A 20,754-nucleotide genomic window follows, 5' to 3' on the forward strand; every position below is an offset into this window, starting at 1 on the left:
TTCCGTGGAAGCACGGCTGGGCTTGGAGCCGTGGCTGGGTCTCAGGAGAGCAGGGTGCTCACCTCAGCTTCACCCACCCTGTGCAGGCCTCCTGGCGGCGGACAGTGAGCACTGGCGTCCAGGCGGGCATTCCCATGCCCTGCTTCACCACCGCCCTCTCCTTCTACGACGGCTACAGGCACGAGCTGCTGCCCGCCAACCTCATCCAGGTGAGCAGGTGCCGCCGTGCCCCCTGGGTGCCAAGGCCCCCAGGCCCGGGCTGGGTCCTCACCACCTCACTTGCTGTCTTGTAGGCTCAGCGGGATTACTTCGGGGCTCACACCTATGAACTCTTGGCCAAGCCAGGAGAGTTCATCCACACCAACTGGACGGGCCACGGCGGCAGCGTGTCCTCCTCCTCCTACAACGCCTAGGCGGCCCGGGGCCCTCCGCACCGCACACACTCCTCACGAGGCCCTCTCTCCTAGGTTCTGCTCAGGTCTTAGCAAAGCAAGCGTCGTGAGAGACCCCTCAGACAGGCAGCTTCAGGTACAGCAGCTCGGGGGAGCCGCCTGCCCTCTGCCCTTGCGTTTGACTGTGTGTGGGACAGCAGCAGCTGTGGTCACCTCGGCCTGGCAGTGGCCAGCTGTAAGCACACCGAGGGGAGGGGACATCAAGTGGCATCAGGGTCGTGCCGACGCCCCTCTGTGCTCCACTCAATAAAGCTACCTTGGGTTACGGCTTTTCTGCCGACCCGTCGTTGCCCCGACCCTGCTGGCACAAAGACTCGTGGATGTGTGTCATGTGAATCAGCCTCGTTCCAGCCTGGGGAGGCTCGGGTAGGCAGTGTGGACATGTCATCCCTCCCTAGGGTGACAGGCCGGGGAGGTGGCTTCCTTGGGGTGACTTAGACCCTATGCCCAGCCTAGCTGGCCGGCTTCCTCTCCCACACCCGTCTCGCAGTATTGTGGGGTCTTGAGCCGCCCCGCCTGCTCCTTGCACAGGCTCTTCTCGGCCTGCTGTGTGTGGCCTGGGGTCGTGGGACTGGTTCCTCTAGAGGATCAACCTCAGGATGATTTTCTGGAATGTTCCAGAAAGCCCACAGAGCAGCCTGCACACGGTGAGAGCAAACAGCCTCCATGTTTTCGCAGCTGGAGGATCTGTGACCTTGGGCCTCCAGCTCTGCAGGGCACAGGGCGGGCTGAGCTGGCTCCCTCCCGACCTCACCAGCAGCCTGGAGGGACCCGAGATGCCGCTGGAAGGGGCTCTTGCTGGATGAGGCGGATGGTTGTTTCTAGAACTGGAAGCATTCTGATAGGATGTGAGTGGGAGATGGAAGGTGTCGTCAGCTAGACTGCCCAGTGTGTGGAAGTCCTGACCTGAGCGTTCCTCCCGCCTGCCTTGGGAAGCCGTGTGTGCTGGCGTTTAGCTGCATGGCCCGCTCAGCTGTTATCTGTGAGATGGACAGCAGCCCCACGGTGGTCCCGCCTCCGTGGGGCTGTCCTGGGGACTAGCCAGGATCAGCACCTGCTGCTGGACTCCCTGGGGAGCAGAGCTGCCTCCTGCCCCACAGCGGTGTTCCCTGTGCACCCCAAGCTCCGGAGGCTCCTGGCAGGCCCCCTAGGCGCCACACAGTGGGTGTGCAGGCTAAGAATTGACTGGTGGCTCTCAGACTACCAAGTGTGACCCCCATCCCCTTTCTGGAACTCGGAAAAATGCAGATTCCAGGCCAACAGTCTGGGCTGGGGTACCCCAGCTGTGAAGTCTAGGGGCTCGCCAGGAATGGCACTAGAGTGCTGAGCTTCGGAGCCCCGACAGACCTGGGTCGAGTCCTACTTGTACCAAGGAGCCCATTGGCTCGGCCCTACGGAAGCCCTGTCTGAAGTGGGTTCCCAAGGACCTCCTCGGGCTGCTGTGCGGAAGCCGTGGTGCTTTCCACACAGCACGGTGACCAGAAGTCATGCTGCCTGGAGAGAGAACTGAGCAGTCCTCCACCCAGTCCTTAACCAGGAAACCTGTTTTTCCTTCTCTGTGTCATGTTCCACACACTTTAGGGATCCCCGGCTATGCCCCAGCCTTGCCAGACAACTCTGGGTGTGGGAGGAGTTGGAAGCCAAGGCCTCAGCCAAGCCTTAGCACGCGGGGATGCCCCACAGCAGAAACTGTAGGCCTGTGCCAACTGTAGCCACAGCTGCTTTCTGCTCCCTCAGGGACACGGGCGGGAATGCAGGCACGGCTCGCTGTGGGCGTCCAGGCCGGCAGTGGAAGGTGCAGGTCGCCAGGCCCATGCTCCCTGGCAGGGTCAGCGAGCCCAGCTCCCTGCTGCCCTGGCCCCTGCGGCAGCAGCGATGGTGCGGGCAGTGGGCTTCCTGATTCATCTCCACTGCACTCCCAGCTCTCAGCTTTGGCTTGGCGCGGCCCGGGGAGTGAGCCAGCAGACAGGAGCTCTCTAACAGAGTTTAAAAAGGAGGGCTGAGTGCGATAGCATAATGGCTAAATCCTCACCTTGCACGCGCCAAGATCCCACATGGGCTCCAGCTTACATCCTGGCTGCTCCACTTCCCATCCAGCTCCCTGCCTGTGGCCTGGGAAAGCAGTCAAGGACGGCCCAAAGCCTTGGGACTCTGCACCCGTGTGGGAGACCCCAAAGAACCTCCTGGCTCCTGGTTTCAGATTGGCTCAGCTGTGGCTGAGTGAACTAGCAAATGGAAGATCTTTCTGTTTCTCCTCTCTGGAAATGTGACTTTCTAATAAAAATAAGTGACTCTTGAAAACTAAAGTGGAAAGACCTGCTGATGCAGGTGGTTTGAAGAAAAGAGAAGTCTGCTCTGGGCGGCGGGTTAAGCCGCCACGCGCGATACCTGTTCCCGTGGCAGACTGTTGGATTTGCACCTGCTCTACTTCCCGTCCAAGTGCATCCTGGGAGACGGCACGGGACGTCTCAGACACCTGAGTGTCGCCATGCGGATGGAGGGGGCCGAGTTCCAGGCTCCTCAGCCCAGCCCTTGTCCCTGCAGGCACCTAGGGAGTTCATATTTTGGTTCTATTCTCCCATGAACCTTTGAAGCCCCCTTGTAGGAACAGGTAACAAGTGACAGAGTGTGTCCGCTTCCTATCAAGTTCCCTGCTTGTGGCCTGGGAAAGCAGTCGAGGACGGCCCAAAGCCTTGGGACCCTGCACCCACATGTGGGAGACCCCAAAGGGGCTTCTGGCTCCTGGCTCTGGATTGGCTCAGCTCCAGTAGTTGTGGCCACTTGGGGAGTGAACCGTCGGATGGAAGATCTTCCTCTCTCTCATCCTCTCTGTATATCTGCCTTTCCAATAAAAAATAAATATTAAAAAAAAATACATAAGGTGGCCAGCATGGTGGCGTAGTGGGTAAAGCTCCTGCGTATGGTGCTGGCATTCCATACGAGTATTGGTTCATGTTCCGGCTGTTCCACATCTGACCCAGCCCCCACTACTATGAATATGCCTCAGGAAGCAGTGGAGGATGGCTCAAGGCCTTGGGTCCCTGCACTCACATGGGAAACCCAGAAGCTCCTGGCTCCATTGTAGCCGTTTGGGGAATGAGCCAGTGGACAGAAGATCCTTATGTCTCTGTCTTTAACGCTGCCTTTTAAACACATAAATAAATACAACTTCCAAAAGTTAATCACTAGTTTCAAAAAAGAGAGAGAATATAAAAGGTAACAGAGACGGAAGCCAGCATTCTGCTGGAGTAGGTGAAGCTGCCCGCAGGACCAGCAGCCCACAGGGGTGCCAGTTTGAGTCCCGGCTGCTCCACTTCTGATTCAGCTCCCTGCTAACACACCTAGGAACACGATACGAGACGGCCCACATGCTTCGACCCCTGCACTCATGTAGGAGACCTGGGTGAAGCTCCTGGCTTTGGCCTGGTCCAGCCCTGATTATCTGGGGAATGAGCCAGCAGTGGAAAGATCTTTCTGTGTCTCTCCCTCTGTAAATACTTTTTTTTTAGGCATTTATTTGGTTAATTTGAAAGGAAGAGTTGTTCTACCTGCTGGTTCACTCCCCAAATGGTGGCAGTAGCCTGAGCTGGAGCCAGGAGCCAGGAACCTCATCTCAGGCTCCTGGCAGCACACAGGAGCCAAGCGCTCCGGCCATTTTCTGCTTTCCCAGGTCATTAGGAGGGAGTTGGAAGCGAAGTGGAGTGGCTGGAACCCGAACATGCGTCCATATGGGATGCTGGTGGTAAAGACAGCAGCTTTCCATGTTACGCCACAGCACTAGCCCATAAAATACCTTTTTTAAAAAAGTTAACAGATGTACTTTTGAACTGACATTTTACGGTCACACTTTACACATTTACATTTTAAGGAGGAATGAATGTGAGCTGCTGACAGGGTGTGTGACGTAACTGAAAGGACTCAGGGCACCTGCAAACACCTTATTCTTCATGGGGAAGGCAGAGGATGACCTGTGTGCTCTGAGCCCCCTGCCCAGAGCCTCACTGGGCTGTACCCCAGCCAGTGGTTTCACCTCCACGGAATCCCTTCTGCTTGGAGGCTGTGCTGCCTCAGGTATGATGAGGCTGGCAGGGTCTACCTTTAAGGGCAGGTGAGGTACAAAACCAGCACCCGAAACCAAGGCAGGTGCAAAGCAACCTTCTACAGTCGCTCTCCCAAGTGCCTGGCTGGGACCTTGTTTCCCAGGGTGGAGCCATGCTGACATCTAGTGGCTATCTCACACATATGCAGCAAATCCCATAGCTGCTACAGCTGGACCAGGCCAGACTCAGGAGCCAAGAGCCAGAAACTCCAGCCAGGGAGGCCACGGGGGCAGCAAAGGCCCGGGCACTTGGGCCATTGCTGCTGCCTTCCCAGAGGGCATGAGCAAGAAGCTGGATCAGAAACAGAGCAGCCAAGACTCAAACTGGCACCCTGAGGAAGGCAGACGGCAGCTTAGCGCACAGGGCCCCAGCGCTGACCCTGGAATGATCTTCCCTCTCCCTTTAACACGGGACAAGGAGCAGGTGCTCGGTATGGTGATTTAGGTGTTGCCTGGGACGCCGGCATCCCACACTGCAAGTGCCCAGGTTCAATTCCTTGCTCTGCTCCTCACCCCAGCTTCTTGCCCATGGCATTCTGGGAAAGCAGAGATGATGGTTCGAGTGCCTGAGTCCACCAGACAGGAGACCGATCGCGCTTCCGGTCAGGCTTGTCCTTGGGGCTTGCGGGTATGTGGGGAGTGAACTGAGAGATGGGAGGTCTCTATCTGCCCTTGAGATAAAATGAAAATAAATAAAACATTAAAACAAGAAGGCATGCAAGACCCAGAGCATGGACACCGTGTGCAAAGCTGGCGTCCCTGTCCCTCGAGCCCTGGGTGAGGCACTGACCTCGTGGAACCCCGTCCGCAAGGTGCCATCTGCAGATGGCTGCCCAGCGTCACCAGGCTTGCAGGAGTTCTGTAACCCAGGTCTGGCTCCGGAGAGTGGAGTAACAGCCCCGTGCCACCGCTCCGCCTGGCCTCACACATCCTGCCTGCCGCCCGAGGCCCAGGCAGCCCAGCAGCTACAGGGACAGTGGCCACAGAACAGAAGGCACTGCCCAGACACAGCTTGCCTGCAAGGGAAATGTTGACTGGGAACAGCCGAAGAGGCTGGAGGCACGGGTCATCGGTGGTCACCTGATGCCAGGCGGCGGAAGCTGACCAGCCTGGCGAGTCCTCTGCAGACGTGCCGCTGGGGATGCCAGGGATGGCCCTGTGCCCAGCTTTAGTCACAGAGCTTTTTTCATGTGGGAGGAAGAGACAGGGGTATCTCTCTTGCTGGTTTGCTCCCTAAATGCCCACAACAGGCTGGGTCTCCCACTTGCATGGCAGGGCCCCAAGGATGCGAGCGATCATCTTTCCAAGGTATATCAGAGAGGGTAGCTGGGATTAGGGGCAGGGCTGGATGCCGTGACGTGGGAGGCAGGTGCCCCAAGCTGTGACTCAACCATGGTGCCATGCTGTGGGCTTATAAGACATGGACAGAGGGCCCGGCACGATAGTGTAGTGGCTAAAGTCCTTCCCTTGCATGCACTAGGATCCCATATGGGCACCGATTCTAATTCCAGCAACCCTGCTTCCCATCTAGCTCCCTGCTTGTGACCCAGGAAAGCAGTCGAGGATAGCCCAAAGCCTTGGGAGCCTGCACCCGCGTGGGAGGCCCGGAAGAAGTTCCTGACTCCTGGCTTTGGATTAGCTCAACTCCAGCCATTTTGACTGCTTGGGGAGTGAACCATTGGACAGAAGATCTTCCCCTCTGTCTCTCCTCCTCTCTGTATATCTGCCTTTCAAAATAAATAAACAAACAAACCTTAAAACAGGGACAGAGTGAGAGCTGGATGTGCCCTCCTTGTCCTCCCCAAGGCCCAGGAGAGGCAACCATCGGTGGATGCTCTCTGAAGCTGTGCCATCTGCCCCATCTCTCCCAGCGTGGCTCCCCTGCACCCCAGCCAGGCCCGGCACTCAGGACCCTGCTGCAGCCAGGGACTGGCGACCCCAGGCTGAGAGTGGATTGTCTCCAAGAAGACTTGATGGATTCTTTTAAAATAACAACAACAAAGTTTTTTGGTTTTGTTGTTAAGGTTTATTTATTTGAGAATTAGATTTTACAGAGAGAGGAAGAGGGAAAGATCTTCCATCTGCTGGTTCAGTCCCCTGATGGCCACAATGGCCACAGCTGAGCCCATCTGAGCCAGGGGCTTCTTCTGGGCCTCCCACGTGGGTGCAGGGTCCCAAGGCCGTGGGCCATCCTGCATTGCCTTCCCAGGCCACAAGCAGGGAGCTGATGGGAAGTGCAGCAGCCAGGACACGAACCTGGAGTATGCAAGGTGAGGATTTAGTCACTGAGTCGTTGCACCAGGGCCTACGGCCAGAAAAGAGAGAGGAGAGCCAGAACAGAGTTCCTGACTCCTGACTCCAGTCCAGTCACCCGTGGCAGGTGTCAAGAGAGTGAGCCAGTGCATGGAAGACCTCTCTCTTCCTTTCAGTAAGTCACAGGTACTTTTTGAGGAGAGGGGCTTGCTCAGCACGCGCCCTGAGTCGGGTCTGGGGTGAGCAGTGGCCCTGGCCAGGCCCCGCACGGCCTGTTCGTCCCGCAGCCGCCGGCAGGGGGCGCGCGCGGGGCCGGGAGGAGCTTCTCACTGTGTCCCCTCGCGCGCCCCGTAGGCCGGCTCGGCGGCGGGAAAGGCGCGCGCGGCCGCGGGATGGAGGAGGCCGCGGCCGAGGAGCAGCAGCGACTGTCCTACCAGCAGGTAGCACAGGAGCCCAAAACTCCATCTGGGTCTCCTGCCGGGGTGGCGGGGACGTTGTAAGACTGTACCGTGCATTCCCGGGGCGCTTAGGGTGGGTGGCTTGGTATTCAGACATGTTTGCTCTCGGCTCCCTGCAGGATCCGGTCCATACCGGGAACGGGAACCCCTGCCAGGTGATGGCGGAGTGGGAGCGGCCGCCAGGGCCTTGGCTGGCTTGCTCTTTCTTTGTATCATGGGCTGCCAGCAGCAGAGCCTGACGCCCACACTGGATGGAGGAGGCCGTCAGGTGATGCGCCAACGAGCCCATCTTCCCGGCCGGGATTTGGCCTCTGAGTGCAGTGATGTCCGAAGAAGGGCACTCACCCCAACCCAGAGGTCACGGGGAAGGGAACGGGGTGGAGGAAACTTGTGGAGCCACCTGTGCCTAACAAGTGTGGCCCTCCTCCTCCCAGGTTGAAGGGTCGTGGTCCCTCCTACCAAAGGCCCCCGTGTCCTAGTCCTGTGATGTTGGCAGCTAAGGCCTCGCCCACCTACCCGGCCTCGCCCACCTGCCAGGCCGACCCTTGCAGTCCTTCTGGAAGCAGAGCAACCTCCTGCTGCTGCTTTTGCTTTTGTCCCCTGAGGAGGCTGCTCCCCACTTCATGTCGGCACCGCCCCTGCTGCGTGACAGCCCCACTGAGTGAGTGGGACAGGCAGGTGTATGGCACGCAGGCCTGGGAGTGCCAGGAGCTTGCCACAGAGGCCTGGCGTTAAGGTATTAACGTGAAGGGCAGCATCCCGTCTGGTTTCTCATCGTGTTCCCACATCTGCCTTACTCAGTATGACCCTGGCAGACACCTGTGGGATAGCAGGGCCTCGTCTGTCCATGCCCTGAATCACAAACTTTTCCTGAGCAGTGATGTTTCAGGAGCCTGCAATGAGGGAGCAGTAAGGCTGCTGTCTAGGATCCAAACATCCCATGTGGGCGCTGGTTCATGTCCCGGAAGCCCCACTTCCCATCCAGCTCCCTGCCTGTGGCCTGGGAAAGCAGTCGAGGACGGCCCAAGGCCTTGGGACCCTGTATCCTCTTGGATGACCCAGAAGAAGCTCCTGGCTACAGACTGGCTCAGCTCTGACTGCTGTAGTCACTTGGGGAGTGAACTAGCGGATGAAGGATCTTTCTCTCCTTCTCTCTGTAAATCTGCCTTTTCAATATAAATAAATAAAATGTCACAGAAAGGGAAATCAGAGTGAGGTCTTCTCTCTGCTGGTTCACTCTCCAAAAATGCCACAACGGCTGGAGCTGAGTCAGTTGAAGCCAGGAGCCAGGAGCCCCCCTCGGGGTCTTCCATGTGGGTGCAGGGTCCCAAGGCTTTGGGCCGGCCTCTACTGCTTCCCAGGCCACAGGCAGGGAGCTGGGTGGGAAGCCCAGCACGGGACATGAACCAGTGCCCTGTAGGATCCCAGCATGTACAAGGTGAGGATTTAGCCACTAGGTTATCATGCGGGCCCTGAAAGGAAATAGTGTTTGTACCAGCCCTGCACAGGGGGTCTTACTCAGCGATCCGCACACTGGAAGCAACCATGGGGTGGCTTCTCCTGGCCGTGGCTCCCAGCATGGAGAGCTCTCCCTGGCCACCTCACCCTCACCCACTGGACGTGTGGTTCCTTCCGCAGAGGCTGAAAGCTGCCGTTCACTACACGGTCGGCTGTCTGTGCCAGGAGGTGGCTGCCGAAAAAGAGATGCCCTTCAGCAGGCAAACCATCGCGGCCATTGCGGAGGTGACTTTCCGGCAGTGCGGTAGGTTCACGTCTTCATGGGGGTGAGGCAGGGGGCTGACGTGCGGGTGGGTGAGGGTGTGCGTGGCTGGGGGCTGGCGTGCGGGTGGGTGAGGGTGTACGTGGCTGGGGGCTGGCGTGCGGGTGGGTGAGGGTGTGCGTGACTGGGAGCTGGCATGGGAGTGAGTGAGGGTGTGCGTGGCTGGGGGCTGGCATGGGAGTGAGTGAGGGTGTGCGTGGCTGGGGGCTGGCGTGCGGGTGGGTGAGGGTGTGTGTGGCTGTGCCGGAGTCCAGCTCCAGCCGAGAGTTTGGAGCTCGGGAAGGGTGCGTGGCGTCGGCGATAAAGAAAGACACAGACACTGACACTTGGTGCGTTCTTGCTATATGCTTTATTCTCCAAAAGAAGCTGTCCTTTTTATTTACTTAGACACATCACTAGCCTCTGCACAAACGTTTGATTTTTTATCTTTAACTTTAGAACTAAGACAGCATACACAGATGTTCAATTAATTTTTACTTCATGGTCAACCAGGTGCTCTTAAAGATAATTCTGTAAGTTACTATAATCAGTTTCTTTAAAGCAAGCCATTATTCATTCTTCAGAAGTAGCCGTTAGGTGACAGCCAGAACTCCAAGTCCGAGGCACAGATGGTCACCTACTAATCAGTAAAACATTCCTACCTACTACATTTTATTTTCACAACTTATCTATCACTTAATGGGAAAAATACATCAAAAGAAAAAGAACATAAAGATCTAAGGCAAAAAGTTTCAAACATTAAATCCCCCTACAACTGCAAACCCTACAACCCCATAAACAATTAAACAATAATCAAAAGTATATCTCTGTGATGTTAGTAGAATTGCCCTATATTTCCTCTAGTTAAAAAATTATAAAAACGGCTAAAACAGCTGCATTTTCTATGCTCTAAAAGTTGCAAGGACAGGCTAACCTTTAAGGTCACAGTAACTATATTTTTTTTGCCATAGCAGTTTCCACTCATACTCCCATCAATTCTGTTAGTTTGTAAAATTCTTATTAAGCCATTTCCCAGAAGGCATGCTATATGTCTGGGCCAGATTTCAGGACAATGGGTAGGCACACAACAAGGTGTCCAGAAATGGCATGGGTTTAATTGTACTCCTGTGTGCAGTCAAAGGCCCACTCACCAAGACATTATCAGTAACATTAACTCTCAAGCTCATATTACTTGCCAAAGCCATCTCACAGGGGCAAACAATGCCTCAATAGATTACAGGATTCTTAGTGGGGTGCTTGAGTGTCCATGCAAAAGGGTGGTGAGACTGCATCAAGGTGGTCAGAGAGAAATCCGCCGGGCCCTGCCAAACAGCTGGAAGCTTCCCCGGGCCCTGCCAAGCAGGGGAGCTGTTCTCTTCACACCTTCGTGCCATCTACACCTACTGCACGGTCCCCTGCATGGCTGGGAGCTGGCATGGGAGTGAGTGAGGGTGTGCGTAGCTGGGCGCTGGCTTGCATGTGGGTGAGGGTGTGCGTGGCTGGGAGCCGGCGTGGGGATGGGTGAGGGTGTGCGTGGCTGGGAGCCAGCGTGGGGATGGGTGAGGGTATGTGTTGCTGTGGGCAGGTGTGGGAGTGGTGTGTGAGGATGTGTGTGGCTGGGAGCCGGCGTGGGGATGGGTGAGGGTGTGTGTTGCTGTGGGCAGGTGTGGGAGTGGTGTGTGAGGATGTGTGTGGCTGGGAGCCGGCGTGGGGATGGGTGAGGGTGTGTGTTGCTGTGGGCAGGTGTGGGAGTGGTGTGTGAGGATGTGTGTGGCTGGGAGCCGGCGTGGGGATGGGTGAGGGTGTGTGTTGCTGTGGGCAGGTGTGGGAGTGGTGTGTGAGGGTGTGTGTGGCTGGGAGCCCGGGCAGGTCTGACCTGCTGCGACTGAGCATCCTCACCGTAAGGTTGATGAAACTATCCTGGTGTAAGGTTTGGGCAGTTTACAGGAAGAACTGTGTAATTGTTTACACTGGCATCAGGGCACTAGCTGTGCTGCCCACAGGTTTGGCGTTGCGTTGGCTTTTAGGGATCTGTCCTGGTCTCATGTGTCGCACTGCCTGGCAGATGAACCCGCAGCCCCAGTATTCTCTTGAGTTCTGGGAAACAAATGTCCTCAGAGGCCCTAGCTTAGAGCAGATGTTAGAGGAGGATTTACAGGAACCAAAGGTGTGCCTCTGAAGTGGGGGTACAGGGTGCTGGGCGCTGGGGAGCGCAGGAGGGCCTGGTGAGTGCGAAAGCTGTCACCCAATGCCGGGCCGCCTGCAATGCCTCCTGCCACCTTCAGCCTGGCCCCCTGTTTGAAACTGGGCGAACAGTGGCTGAAGTATCTTTCTTTTCTTTTTCAGAAAATTTTGCCAAAGACCTTGAAATGTTTGCCAGGTGGGTGGTGGTCCTGCCGGGTGTGGCTGTGCACGGGGGGGTGGGGGGTGGGCGCGGTCTGTCTGTGGGGCGAGCAGGGCCGAGGCTGGCACTTTGCGGAGCCCCCGCGTGGGCCAGTGGCTCTGCAGGGATGCGGTGTCTGCCTTCACCATGCAAGTTGACTTGCTTTGCATTTTCTCAAGATTTTTCCAAGTGTTTTCTCGCTACAGAACTCGAGTTCTTTAGTTCCGGGTCAGGAGGGCCAGACGTGGGAGTTGGTGTGCAGTGCCCACCTCAGTGTTGGGGGACCTTGGGGACGGTCTCATGGCGAGGGGCCTGGGGGTGCCGGGGGGGTGGCAGTGGGTGTGCAGAGAACGCCATTCGTGGCCCACGCCCCGTGGCAGTGGACCAGCTCTCCAGCTTTCCGCTGCAGCTGTTGCAGGTGATTCATGCTTGGCTCCTCAATTAGCGCCACAGGTAATTGAGAACAATCGCCCGAATTGCTTTTACGGAGCTGGTGAATGACTGAGGCCTGAAAGGGCCACGCGGGCCAGTTGGCCGTGGTTCCTGACGTGGCGCCAGGCTCTCCCGGAGCCCATGCTTCTCACCTTGCTCCTGTTAGCTCTTTGTCTCCCGGATGGAAATCTTGAGTGAATTAGAGCCGTGGGTCCTCTGAGGGCAGGCTCTAAATCTTTGCTGTTCCTGTGTGTATCAGTGCCTAAAACCTGCTTAGCCTCGGCAGCCCGACCAAGAGAGAAGAGCGAGCTGCGGGGCCCGAGAGCCCCTCCGGCTCAGTGTGTTCAAGCCGTGGCCCCCAGCCACCACCCCAGGAATACATCTGTCACTTTTACTTGCCATTTCTGTGTTAACTGTGAAAAGCCACAATGAAATGTTTGTAAAAATCCTAAAATGAAAGAAGGAACAGCACAGCAACATGTCAAGCTCTCAGATCTTCTGTATTTTTGAAGCTTTATTTTTTAATTTTCCTTGAGAGACCAAGACCTTCCATCCGGATTCACTGCCCAAATGTCCCCAACAGCCAAGGCTGGGCCCGGTCGAATCCGAGCAAGAGCTCCGTCCAGGTCCTGCCGGGTGGGTGAGACCGCCATTTGCTGCCTCCCGTGTGTGTTGTGCCGGGTGGGTGAGACCGCCATTTGCTGCCTCCCATGTGTGTTGGGAAGCTATGGCAGACTCCATCGCAGGCACCCCAGGAGAGGACTAGGGGTCCCCAGGCAGTGGCTTATTCTGCTGCACCCAGTGCCTGCTCCTCAGGGCTTTAGTAACCTTAAGATTTTAATATTTATGTATTTTGGGCCCGATGTAATAGTGTAGTGGGTAAAGTCCTCACCTTGAATGCTGGGATCCCATATGGACACCGGTTCTAATCCCGGAGGCTCCACCTCCCATCTAGCTCCCTGCCTGTGGCCTGGGAAAGCAGTCGAGGGCAGCCTGGGCCTTTGAGACCCTGTACCCGCGTGGGGGACCTGAAGAAGCTCCTGACTCCTGGCTTCGGATTAGCTCAGTTCTAGCCATTGCAGCCACTTGGGGAGTGAACCATTGGATGGAAGATCTTCCTCTCTGTCTCTTGTCCTCTCTGTATATCTGCTTTTCCAATAAAAATAAATAAATCTTAAAAAAACAAGATTTATGTATTTTATTTGAAGGGTAGAGTTTCAGAACAAAGAAAGAAATGGATTGGTCTTTGTCTACTGCTCCACTCCCTAAAAGGCCACGGCAGCCAGCTGGAGTCAGGCATGGGCCAGGAACCTCACCTTGCTGGGTGGCAGGGCCCAAGCCCTGGGAACCCGGAGCAGGGCACACACCCCTTGTCCTGGCACAATCAGCAAGTGTCGCCGCCACCCAGCAGTGGCAACACTAAAACGACGAGGCACACTCTTGAGGGTCTGGGAAAAGCCGGAACCACAACCAGACCCCTACTGCCAAAAGCGGCCGCAATTAAATCCTTCTCTCTGCTGCTCCTGTCCCCATTGGTCCAAGCTTTCCTCTTTCCGCTTCTCCAGCCCTCTTTCCGCCACCCTTCTCCCCATATTTCTTCCCGTACTTTCTGCTGCATTTCTCCGTTCTTGTCCCCGTCTCTGTCCTGCTTTTACTGCTTCTGTATCCCTCTTTTCCAGCCGTCTCTCCGCCACCCTTCCTCCCGCCCGTCCTTCTCCCTCGTCCCGTCTTTCTCCGTCCGTCGCCTTTCTGTCTGTCCATCCATTCCTGGTCCCCTGTCGTCTGCGCCTAGCTTTTTTACCGGCTACTTTTATATAGTTCTCCACCAATCACTTCTCCCGTGGGTCCACTTGGCGCTACGTGATAGGCCAGTAATCACAGCGAGGGCATTAGCCTATCCCTGTGACTTCCTGTTTACCTGCTGGTGAGACCAACTCCACCTCCTGGCCCTGGGCCAGCCGCCATCTTGCAACATATGAAGGCATTAAAGAGACAGAGAGATGGGCCTGGTTCGATGGCTTTTATGTGCCAGGATCCCATCTGGGCGCCAGCTCGTGTCCCAGCTACTCCACTTCCCATCCAGCTCCCAGCTTGTGGCCTGGGAAAGCAGTGGAGGACGGCCCAAAGCCTTGGGATCCTGCACCCACGTGAGAGGCCCAGAAGAAGCTCCTCGTCTCTGGCTTTGCATCAGGCCACTTGGGCAGTGAACTAGCGGATGGAAGATCTTTCTCCCTGTCTCTCCTTCTCTCTGTAAATATCCCTTTAAAAAAAATAGAGAGATATCTTCCATCCACTGCTTCACTCCCCAAGTGGCCACAATGGCCAGAGCTGAGCTGGTCCAAAGCTAGAAGCCTGGTCACCCACATGGGTCCAGGGGCCCAAGGCCTTGGGCCATTCTAGCTGCCTTCCCAGGTACATTGGCAGGAGACTGGATTGGAAGTGGAGCAGCTGGGACTAGAACCGACACCCATGTGGGGTGCCAGTAGAGCAGCCAGTGGGGGTGATTGCTGTCTCAGTGCTGGCCTGTTACCTCCATATTGGATTCCTCTCCATGTACATCCCGGGAGGCAATGGTGATAGTCTGGTTACATGAGTCCCTGCCACTGATGGGGGTGATTCATACAGAATTCCTGGCTCCTGGCTGCAGTCTGGCCAGCCCCAACTGCTGAGGGCAATAAACCAATGGATGGAGTGTCTCTTTCAGTAAAGCAATGAATAGGAAGGAAATTCTCTTTTCTCTCTCTCTCTCTCTGCCTCTGCAGTTCTCTATTACTCTGCCTTTCAAATTAAATCAATAAAACTTTATAACTCAGTGGTTACAGTCCGAGCTGTTCCCCACGTGTCTGGCCTTCATTGCAGTGCTGTTTTCCCCTGATGCGGTTCCTCCTCCCCAGACTGTGATGACCTTGGCTCAAGAAATCTGAGATGGGGCCGTTTCAGGCCAGCTGCGGATTAAGTGGTCCTTGTAGGCTGGGAACTTACCAGCATGTATAAAGTTGTTTCCATGTGAAAACCGCATTCCAAATTCTAAATCATCAATTCATCTGCAACCTTTGGAAACCAACTTCCTATTTTGGAGTAAAAATTTCCTTTATTTAGGTATGAACTCTCTAGTCTTTCTCTACTATTATTAATAAATTAAAGATCAAACATTTGGAAGGTGTTATATTTTCTACAGCAGTTACATTTTAGGAACATTTTGGCAATGATCTTTTAATTTATTTCTATTGGCAAGGCAGATTTAACTTTTATGTATACATAGAGAGAAGGAGAGACAAAGAGAGGAAGATCTTCCATCTGCTGCTTCACTCCCCAAGCAGCTGCAACAGCCAGAGCTGAACCAATGTGAAGCCAGGAGCCAGGAGATTTTTCTAGGTCTTCCACACAGGTGCAGGGTCCCCAAGGCTTTGGGCCGTCCTCCACTGCTTTCCCAGGCCACAAGCAGGGAGCTGGATGGGAAGTGGAGCTGCCGGGATTAGAACCGGCGCCCATATGGGATCCTGGCATTCAAGGCCAAAACTGAGCCACTGAACCAGTGCACCACACCCAGCAATGTTCTTTCAAACCTGAACCCTAGAGTGAAGATGAGGCTGATGGTTAGGACTCATTGGAGAGCCTGGTTCAGTTGTAGCCCCAGCTCCTGACTCCAGCCGCCTGCCAGTGTACACCGGGGGAGGAAGCAATGAAGGCCCAGGTACCTGGATCCCTCTCTCCCTTGTTAGAGACCTGTTCCCGGCTGTCGCAGGCATCTAAGAAGTGGGGGAGTGAATCGGTGGGTGGGAACTCGGCCTAATTTGCATATATGTAATGTTTTAATGTAAAAGCCCGAACCTATAACACTAAGGGTGTTTTCTGCAAAGTTGCTTTCTTGTTTTCCCTGGAGTGGTTTTCTGGAGTCAGGCTTGACAGGTGTTGCAGATGTGCAGTGGCTGCCACAGGACGTACCTGCTGCTGTGGCTAGGCGAGTTCCTGGGAAAGCCTGGCACTGGGGCTAGAGTTGGAGCCCAGGTGTGGAGAGGCCTATGCCCTCTGTGGGCATACCCAGCTCTGATGCTGGCTCTGACCCCTGCCTGGCCCAGTGGCATACCAGGAGGCGATGGTGCTGGACTCGTCACCACATCGGAGACTCGGTTTGATTCCTGGCTGCAGCGTCAGCCTGGCCCACCTGGCCTCGGCAGGCACTTGGGGTGGGAACATTCTGTCTCTCTCTTTACTTAGAAAAAATAAAATAGAATGTATATGTATATATGTTTGTATAAAAATTTTATTGGAAAAGCATATTTACAGAGAAAAGGAGAAAGATTTTCCATCTGCCAGTTCTTTTCCCAAATGGCCACAACAGTGGGAGCTGAGCTGATTCTAAGCCAAGAGCCAGGAGCTTCTTCTGGGTCTCCCACATGGGCACAGGGTCACAAGGACTTAGCTGCTCTCCAGGTCATAAACAGAGAGCTGGATCAGAAGTGGAGCAGCTGGTGCCCATGTGGGATGCTGGTGCAACAGGCTGGAGGACTAGCCTGTTGAGGCATGGTGCTGGCCCCGTTTCCACCTTACACATCAAACAGGAGTCAGGGATGAGGGCTGCGCACCAGCAGAGTGGCGGAGACAACTGAGTGTGTTGTTTCCCCAAAACTTGCCGTATGTACAGGTCACTGTTTTTATTCCTGTATTGTAGGAAGAGTATAAACACGTTTATTTCTTCACAGAAGAAATTTATTTATTCACAGAAAATTGCTTAAAGGCCTTGTACACTTTTTTCACAAAGCGCTGTCACACAGGCCAAGCAGCTGGGTCGTGGGGTTGAAAAGGGCCACGTAGTGTCCCTGGCCACAGGTTCTTGTCCTTTGTAGCTGCCACCCTGTCACCTTTTCGTGTGTGTAAATGTATACATTTATTCCAAAGACAGAGTGGGGTGGGAGGCAGAAATGAAATCTTTCACCTGCTGGTTCACTCTCTGAATGTGCCAGGTGGAAGCCGGGTTGTCCATCCTGCTCTCTGCACGGGGGACCGTCCCCATCTGCCCTGCCGGGGACGTCAGCAGGAAGCTGGGTCCGAGGCACACTGACCTGGTGCCCCATGACTGGACACTGGCCTCCCAAGTGGTGGCTGAATCCTTTGCTGGCCACTGTGCCAGCCGCCTGTCACCTTCTGGCATTTTTTTCCGTGACCTTTCTCCTGGTTCTTCTGGGTTGGTGATTAGAAGTCGGCCCTAGCGGTGCAGATTATCTTATGACGAGTGAATGTCGCCAGAATGAGCTGGCACGATGTTTGCACACTTAGCAGGATGCAAATGAGTAACAACCACATGATGGAATTTCCGTGTGATTTTTGGTCTCCGAGTCAGCAGCTGTTCGGTAGGATTCAGTATGTGTGGGTCACTTTAGGTATTCAGGATACAAAAGTGCTAGCGTGTGGTGCCAACAGGTGGAACCACAGCTTGGGACGCCTGCTGCCCGCATCAGAGTGCCTGGGTTTGAGTGCCATCCCCGCCCTGATGAGCACCCTCAGAGACACTGGTGCAGGCTCAGGCACTTGGGCCCTGTACCCACACTCCTGAGTGGCACTCCAGGCGGAGTTTCTGGCTCCTGGCTTCAGCCTGACCGAGTTGTGGCTGTTGGTGCTTATCTGGGGAAGTGAACCAGCAGATAGAAGATATCTCTCTCTCTCTCTCCTTTGCATGCTTTCTCTCTCCTTTGCTCTGTCTTCAAAATAAATGAAATCTTTTTATTTAAAAAAAGATGCAAAGATTCACACTTGTTCTCACCCACCAAGTTCTTAGTGTTTGGGTGGAAGTTGAAAGGCTGTGAGCAGAGCTGTCATTGCACAGAGCTGGTTCTCTCAGCTCGAGGGTGGGAGGGCTGCAGGGGGAGTGGGAGCCCGAAGCAGGCTCCGGTTTGAAGGCTGCTCTTTGTTCTGCATGAACGGCTGGGTGAGCGATGGCGTGTTAGGAAGGGCTCACTCTCCGTGCCGCTCCGTCTCTGGAGCAAGAAGGGGTCTTTACACCCTGGCTGGCTGTGCTGGTTCCTGAGGCCCAGCAGGTGGCCCTGGGGAGGGATGGGCCCTGCTTCCTTTTGGTCTCTCCCTTTAATTGGTTTCTTGGCTGGCAACCCACGTCTGGGTGTCATTTAGCTTAATGACCATAATCTAAAACGAGGGGCTCCTCGGAGACCCCTGGCAGGTGGAGGTCTGGCCATGAACTTGCATGTTCCATGAGAACTTGAAGAGCGAACGTGCTGGTGACTTGTTTCTGCCCTTCCCACAGACATGCGAGGAGAAGCACAATTAACGCGGAAGACGTGAAGCTCTTAGCCAGGAGGAGTAATTCACTGGTGAGAGATGGATTTCCCGCCGCGCTCCCCTCTCCCAGCAGAATACATTATTCCCAATTAATCACTTGGAACCGTGAAGTTAGCCCTCAGGGCACCTTGCATTAAACACTGGAGATGGTTGAACCGTTTCAGACCTGCCTCTAATTTATGGTCTCTCTTGCACCATGATGGATCTTGCTAAGCCAATTTGAACTTTTCTAATCAGCACTCGGTGGATTTCGTAATTTGCCTTTTTTGTAATCCCTCACAACTTTGATCCCGTGCTTCATTCACAACATGATGGCAAAGACCAGTCAGAGGCCCGAGTCCACTGGAATAGCTTCATCATGCTGCCGTGGCCGTCATGACAGGCCAGGGAGAGAAGGACGAATCTGGGGGTCCGGAAGGGCAGGATAAACGTCCAGGTTTACATCTTTCCAAGTCTAAACATAATCTGAGTGACACGCCATTGTCCAGAAGACAGCAAGGTGCCAGAGATGCTGGGATCAATGTCCCCAGCGACAGGGATGTGGGCATGCCCGTGCCCTGGGCACATCCCATGGGCCCTGGCAGCCTTGGACACTGGCGGTTAAGACACCTGACAGCCCTCCCTCCCTGGCGAGAGGACAGGCTCCTCTCTCTCTCTGGTCCTGGGACACAGGGTGGGCTTTTTAAGAAGTTGTTGAGTTTACATAGCACTTCAGGTGGTTGGTGCGCGACAGCTGCTTTAGGTGCTGCTGCTAGAGGGCTCTCACTGCCGCCCTCTATGGGTGCCCACTTGCCAGGTCTACCACGGAGCTTTGTAGTGGATGGCTGCACCTGATCATCACTTCCTCCCTCCCCCCCAATCTCTTCTTCTTTTACATTATTTATTTGAATGGCAGACACACAGAGGGAGATCTCTCATCTGCTGTTTCACTTCCCAAATGCCCCAGGGGCGCAGGCTGGGCCAGGCTGATGTCAGAAGCCAATAGATCACTGCTCGGCTCTCCTGTGGGTGGCAGGGACCCCCAAGCGCCTGAGCTCCCAGTGTGCACATGAACAGGAAGCCTCACTCGGACCCTGTCCGCAGAGCTTGGCCTGCCATCCCAGCGTCTGCACCTGCACTTGACCTGGTCCCTGTGGCCCCAGGGCTGTGTGCATTGCGCTCCTCCTGCCTTACCCTCCTCTCCAGCAGAGTTAGGCCAGGCTCGAGGCCGACGCAAGATTCTCTTGGTGGGCTCTGTCCATGGGGCGCACCCCCCCATCTGGTCCCCAGCAGTGCCGTAGTTGGTACCCGCGCTGCGAGGGGCAGTTTCTGTCTTTCCGGAAGGTGTGACTGACTCAGCTGTCGGTTGGACAGTCATCTCCTTACTGCGTGTGTGTTGACGTCAGAAAGTGGTTTCTGTTTTGGGTTCTTAGTTTTTATTTCTTTCCCAAATGACTTCCTTGCCGAGGAGTGCCTACCGCTCGGCCTGTGCCCTTGACGCCCGTCCTCCATGAGGGCAGCGGCGTCCTGCTTGTCCTGTGGTCTGAGTCCTTGCTGCAGAGTAGCGACCCAGTAGGCTTTAAGTTCATCCACTAACGCCTACTGGCAGATGTGGGTTACGCTCTGTGATCGGCAGGCCTTCCACAAGGATCACGCTTCACACTCTCTCCTTAAAGTGCACACTGGGAAAATCGATGTTTCTAGCTGATTCCTTTTCCAGAAAAAAAAAATTGCAACTGTGTTTAATTTTTAGCGCTATGAGCCACCCAGGCTTTCCTACTCAGACTCACTGGGGGTGGGGGAGGTGACTGGGAAAATGCAGTTACTCTCTCGTTATTGTTGTTATTGTTTTTAATGTAAACATAGGTTTCTAGTCAATTTTGCTTTTCTGTTTTATTGGTAGCTAAAATACATCACAGAGAAAAGCGACGAAATTGCTCAGTTTAACCTGGAACAAAAGGCAAAGAAGAGAAAGAAGCCGGAGGCTGGCAGCAGAGTTTCCGAGGCGGCAGGAGTGGAGGAGAGCGAGAGCTGACGCCCAGAGCTGTGGGGGAGCGGCCGGAAGCAGCTGCGGGCCCGGCTGCCGACTGCCACCAGGCTGGGAGGAGGCCGGCAGCTCTGAGTCCTGACCGGGGCTGCTGCGGCCCCACGAGAGGCCTGGAGCGCCCCACGCCAGCACGGACTCCAGGAGATGAGGCCGTGCTGCAGGGGTGCACGGGGGAGCTGTGCCCACTGCTCGACGTGGCCAGCCCCTTCAAGGGCAAATGTCGGGCCCTGCTTCAATCCCTGACTCAGCTTTCCAGGCTCAAGTCAGTCTCTGGAAGCTGAATAAAGCCCTCCTAGCACTTCTCGGGAATCTTTGTGAGCTGGCAGTGCCTGTGAGCAGCGGGGACGGGGGTTCTAGGAACGCTCCTCGGGACCGTCGCAAGGCCGTGTGGTGATTCAGCTGCTTCTCTTGGCCAAGGCCTGATGGAGGGAGTCAAGCCGCATACCGCCCCCAGGCCCTGGCATCCCCTTACTACCCTCAAACCCTGGCATCCGCTTACTACCCCAGACCCTGGCATCCCCTTACTACCCCCAGACCCTGGTATCCGCTTTCTACCCCAGACCCGAAATCCACTTACCACCCCAGACCCTGGCATCCG

The 20,754-nt window shown here is 55.3% G+C and overlaps 2 protein-coding genes across 3 annotated transcripts in view; both read left to right on the forward strand.

The window, feature by feature from the left end:
- Positions 1-20,754, forward strand: part of PGD (phosphogluconate dehydrogenase) — a 298,830-nt gene that overhangs the window by 12,509 nt on the left and 265,567 nt on the right. The window contains exons 12-13 of one of the 2 annotated variants that reach the window (XM_058675047.1): positions 87-209; positions 294-416. In XM_058675047.1, coding sequence (XP_058531030.1) covers positions 87-209; positions 294-413 — 243 coding nt within the window. In that variant the 3' untranslated portion in view covers positions 414-416. Of the gene's footprint in view, positions 1-86; positions 210-293; positions 723-20,754 lie in introns of those variants that run through there. The other variant, XM_004596061.3, reaches the window with a different exon arrangement.
- On the forward strand, positions 7,153-20,194 carry CENPS (centromere protein S). The gene is made up of 5 exons (XM_004596060.2): positions 7,153-7,244; positions 8,901-9,024; positions 11,368-11,401; positions 18,096-18,162; positions 20,013-20,194. The coding sequence occupies exons 1-5, from the start codon at positions 7,197-7,199 to the stop codon at positions 20,142-20,144; spliced, it is 405 nt and encodes a 134-aa protein (XP_004596117.2). The 5' UTR covers positions 7,153-7,196; the 3' UTR covers positions 20,145-20,194.

The sequence above is a fragment of the Ochotona princeps genome, chromosome 2 (genome assembly GCF_030435755.1).
Source record: "Ochotona princeps isolate mOchPri1 chromosome 2, mOchPri1.hap1, whole genome shotgun sequence".
NCBI lineage: Eukaryota > Metazoa > Chordata > Mammalia > Lagomorpha > Ochotonidae > Ochotona > Ochotona princeps.

Coding starts and splice junctions, on each gene's coding strand:
- CENPS (XM_004596060.2), top strand. CDS start 7,197: ATGGAGGAGGCCGCGGCCGAGGAGCAGCAGCGACTGTCCTACCAGCAG. Junction 11,402..18,095: donor GACCTTGAAATGTTTGCCAG/GTGGGTGGTGGT, acceptor CCCTTCCCACAG/ACATGCGAGGAGAAGCACAA. Junction 18,163..20,012: donor CCAGGAGGAGTAATTCACTG/GTGAGAGATGGA, acceptor TTTTATTGGTAG/CTAAAATACATCACAGAGAA.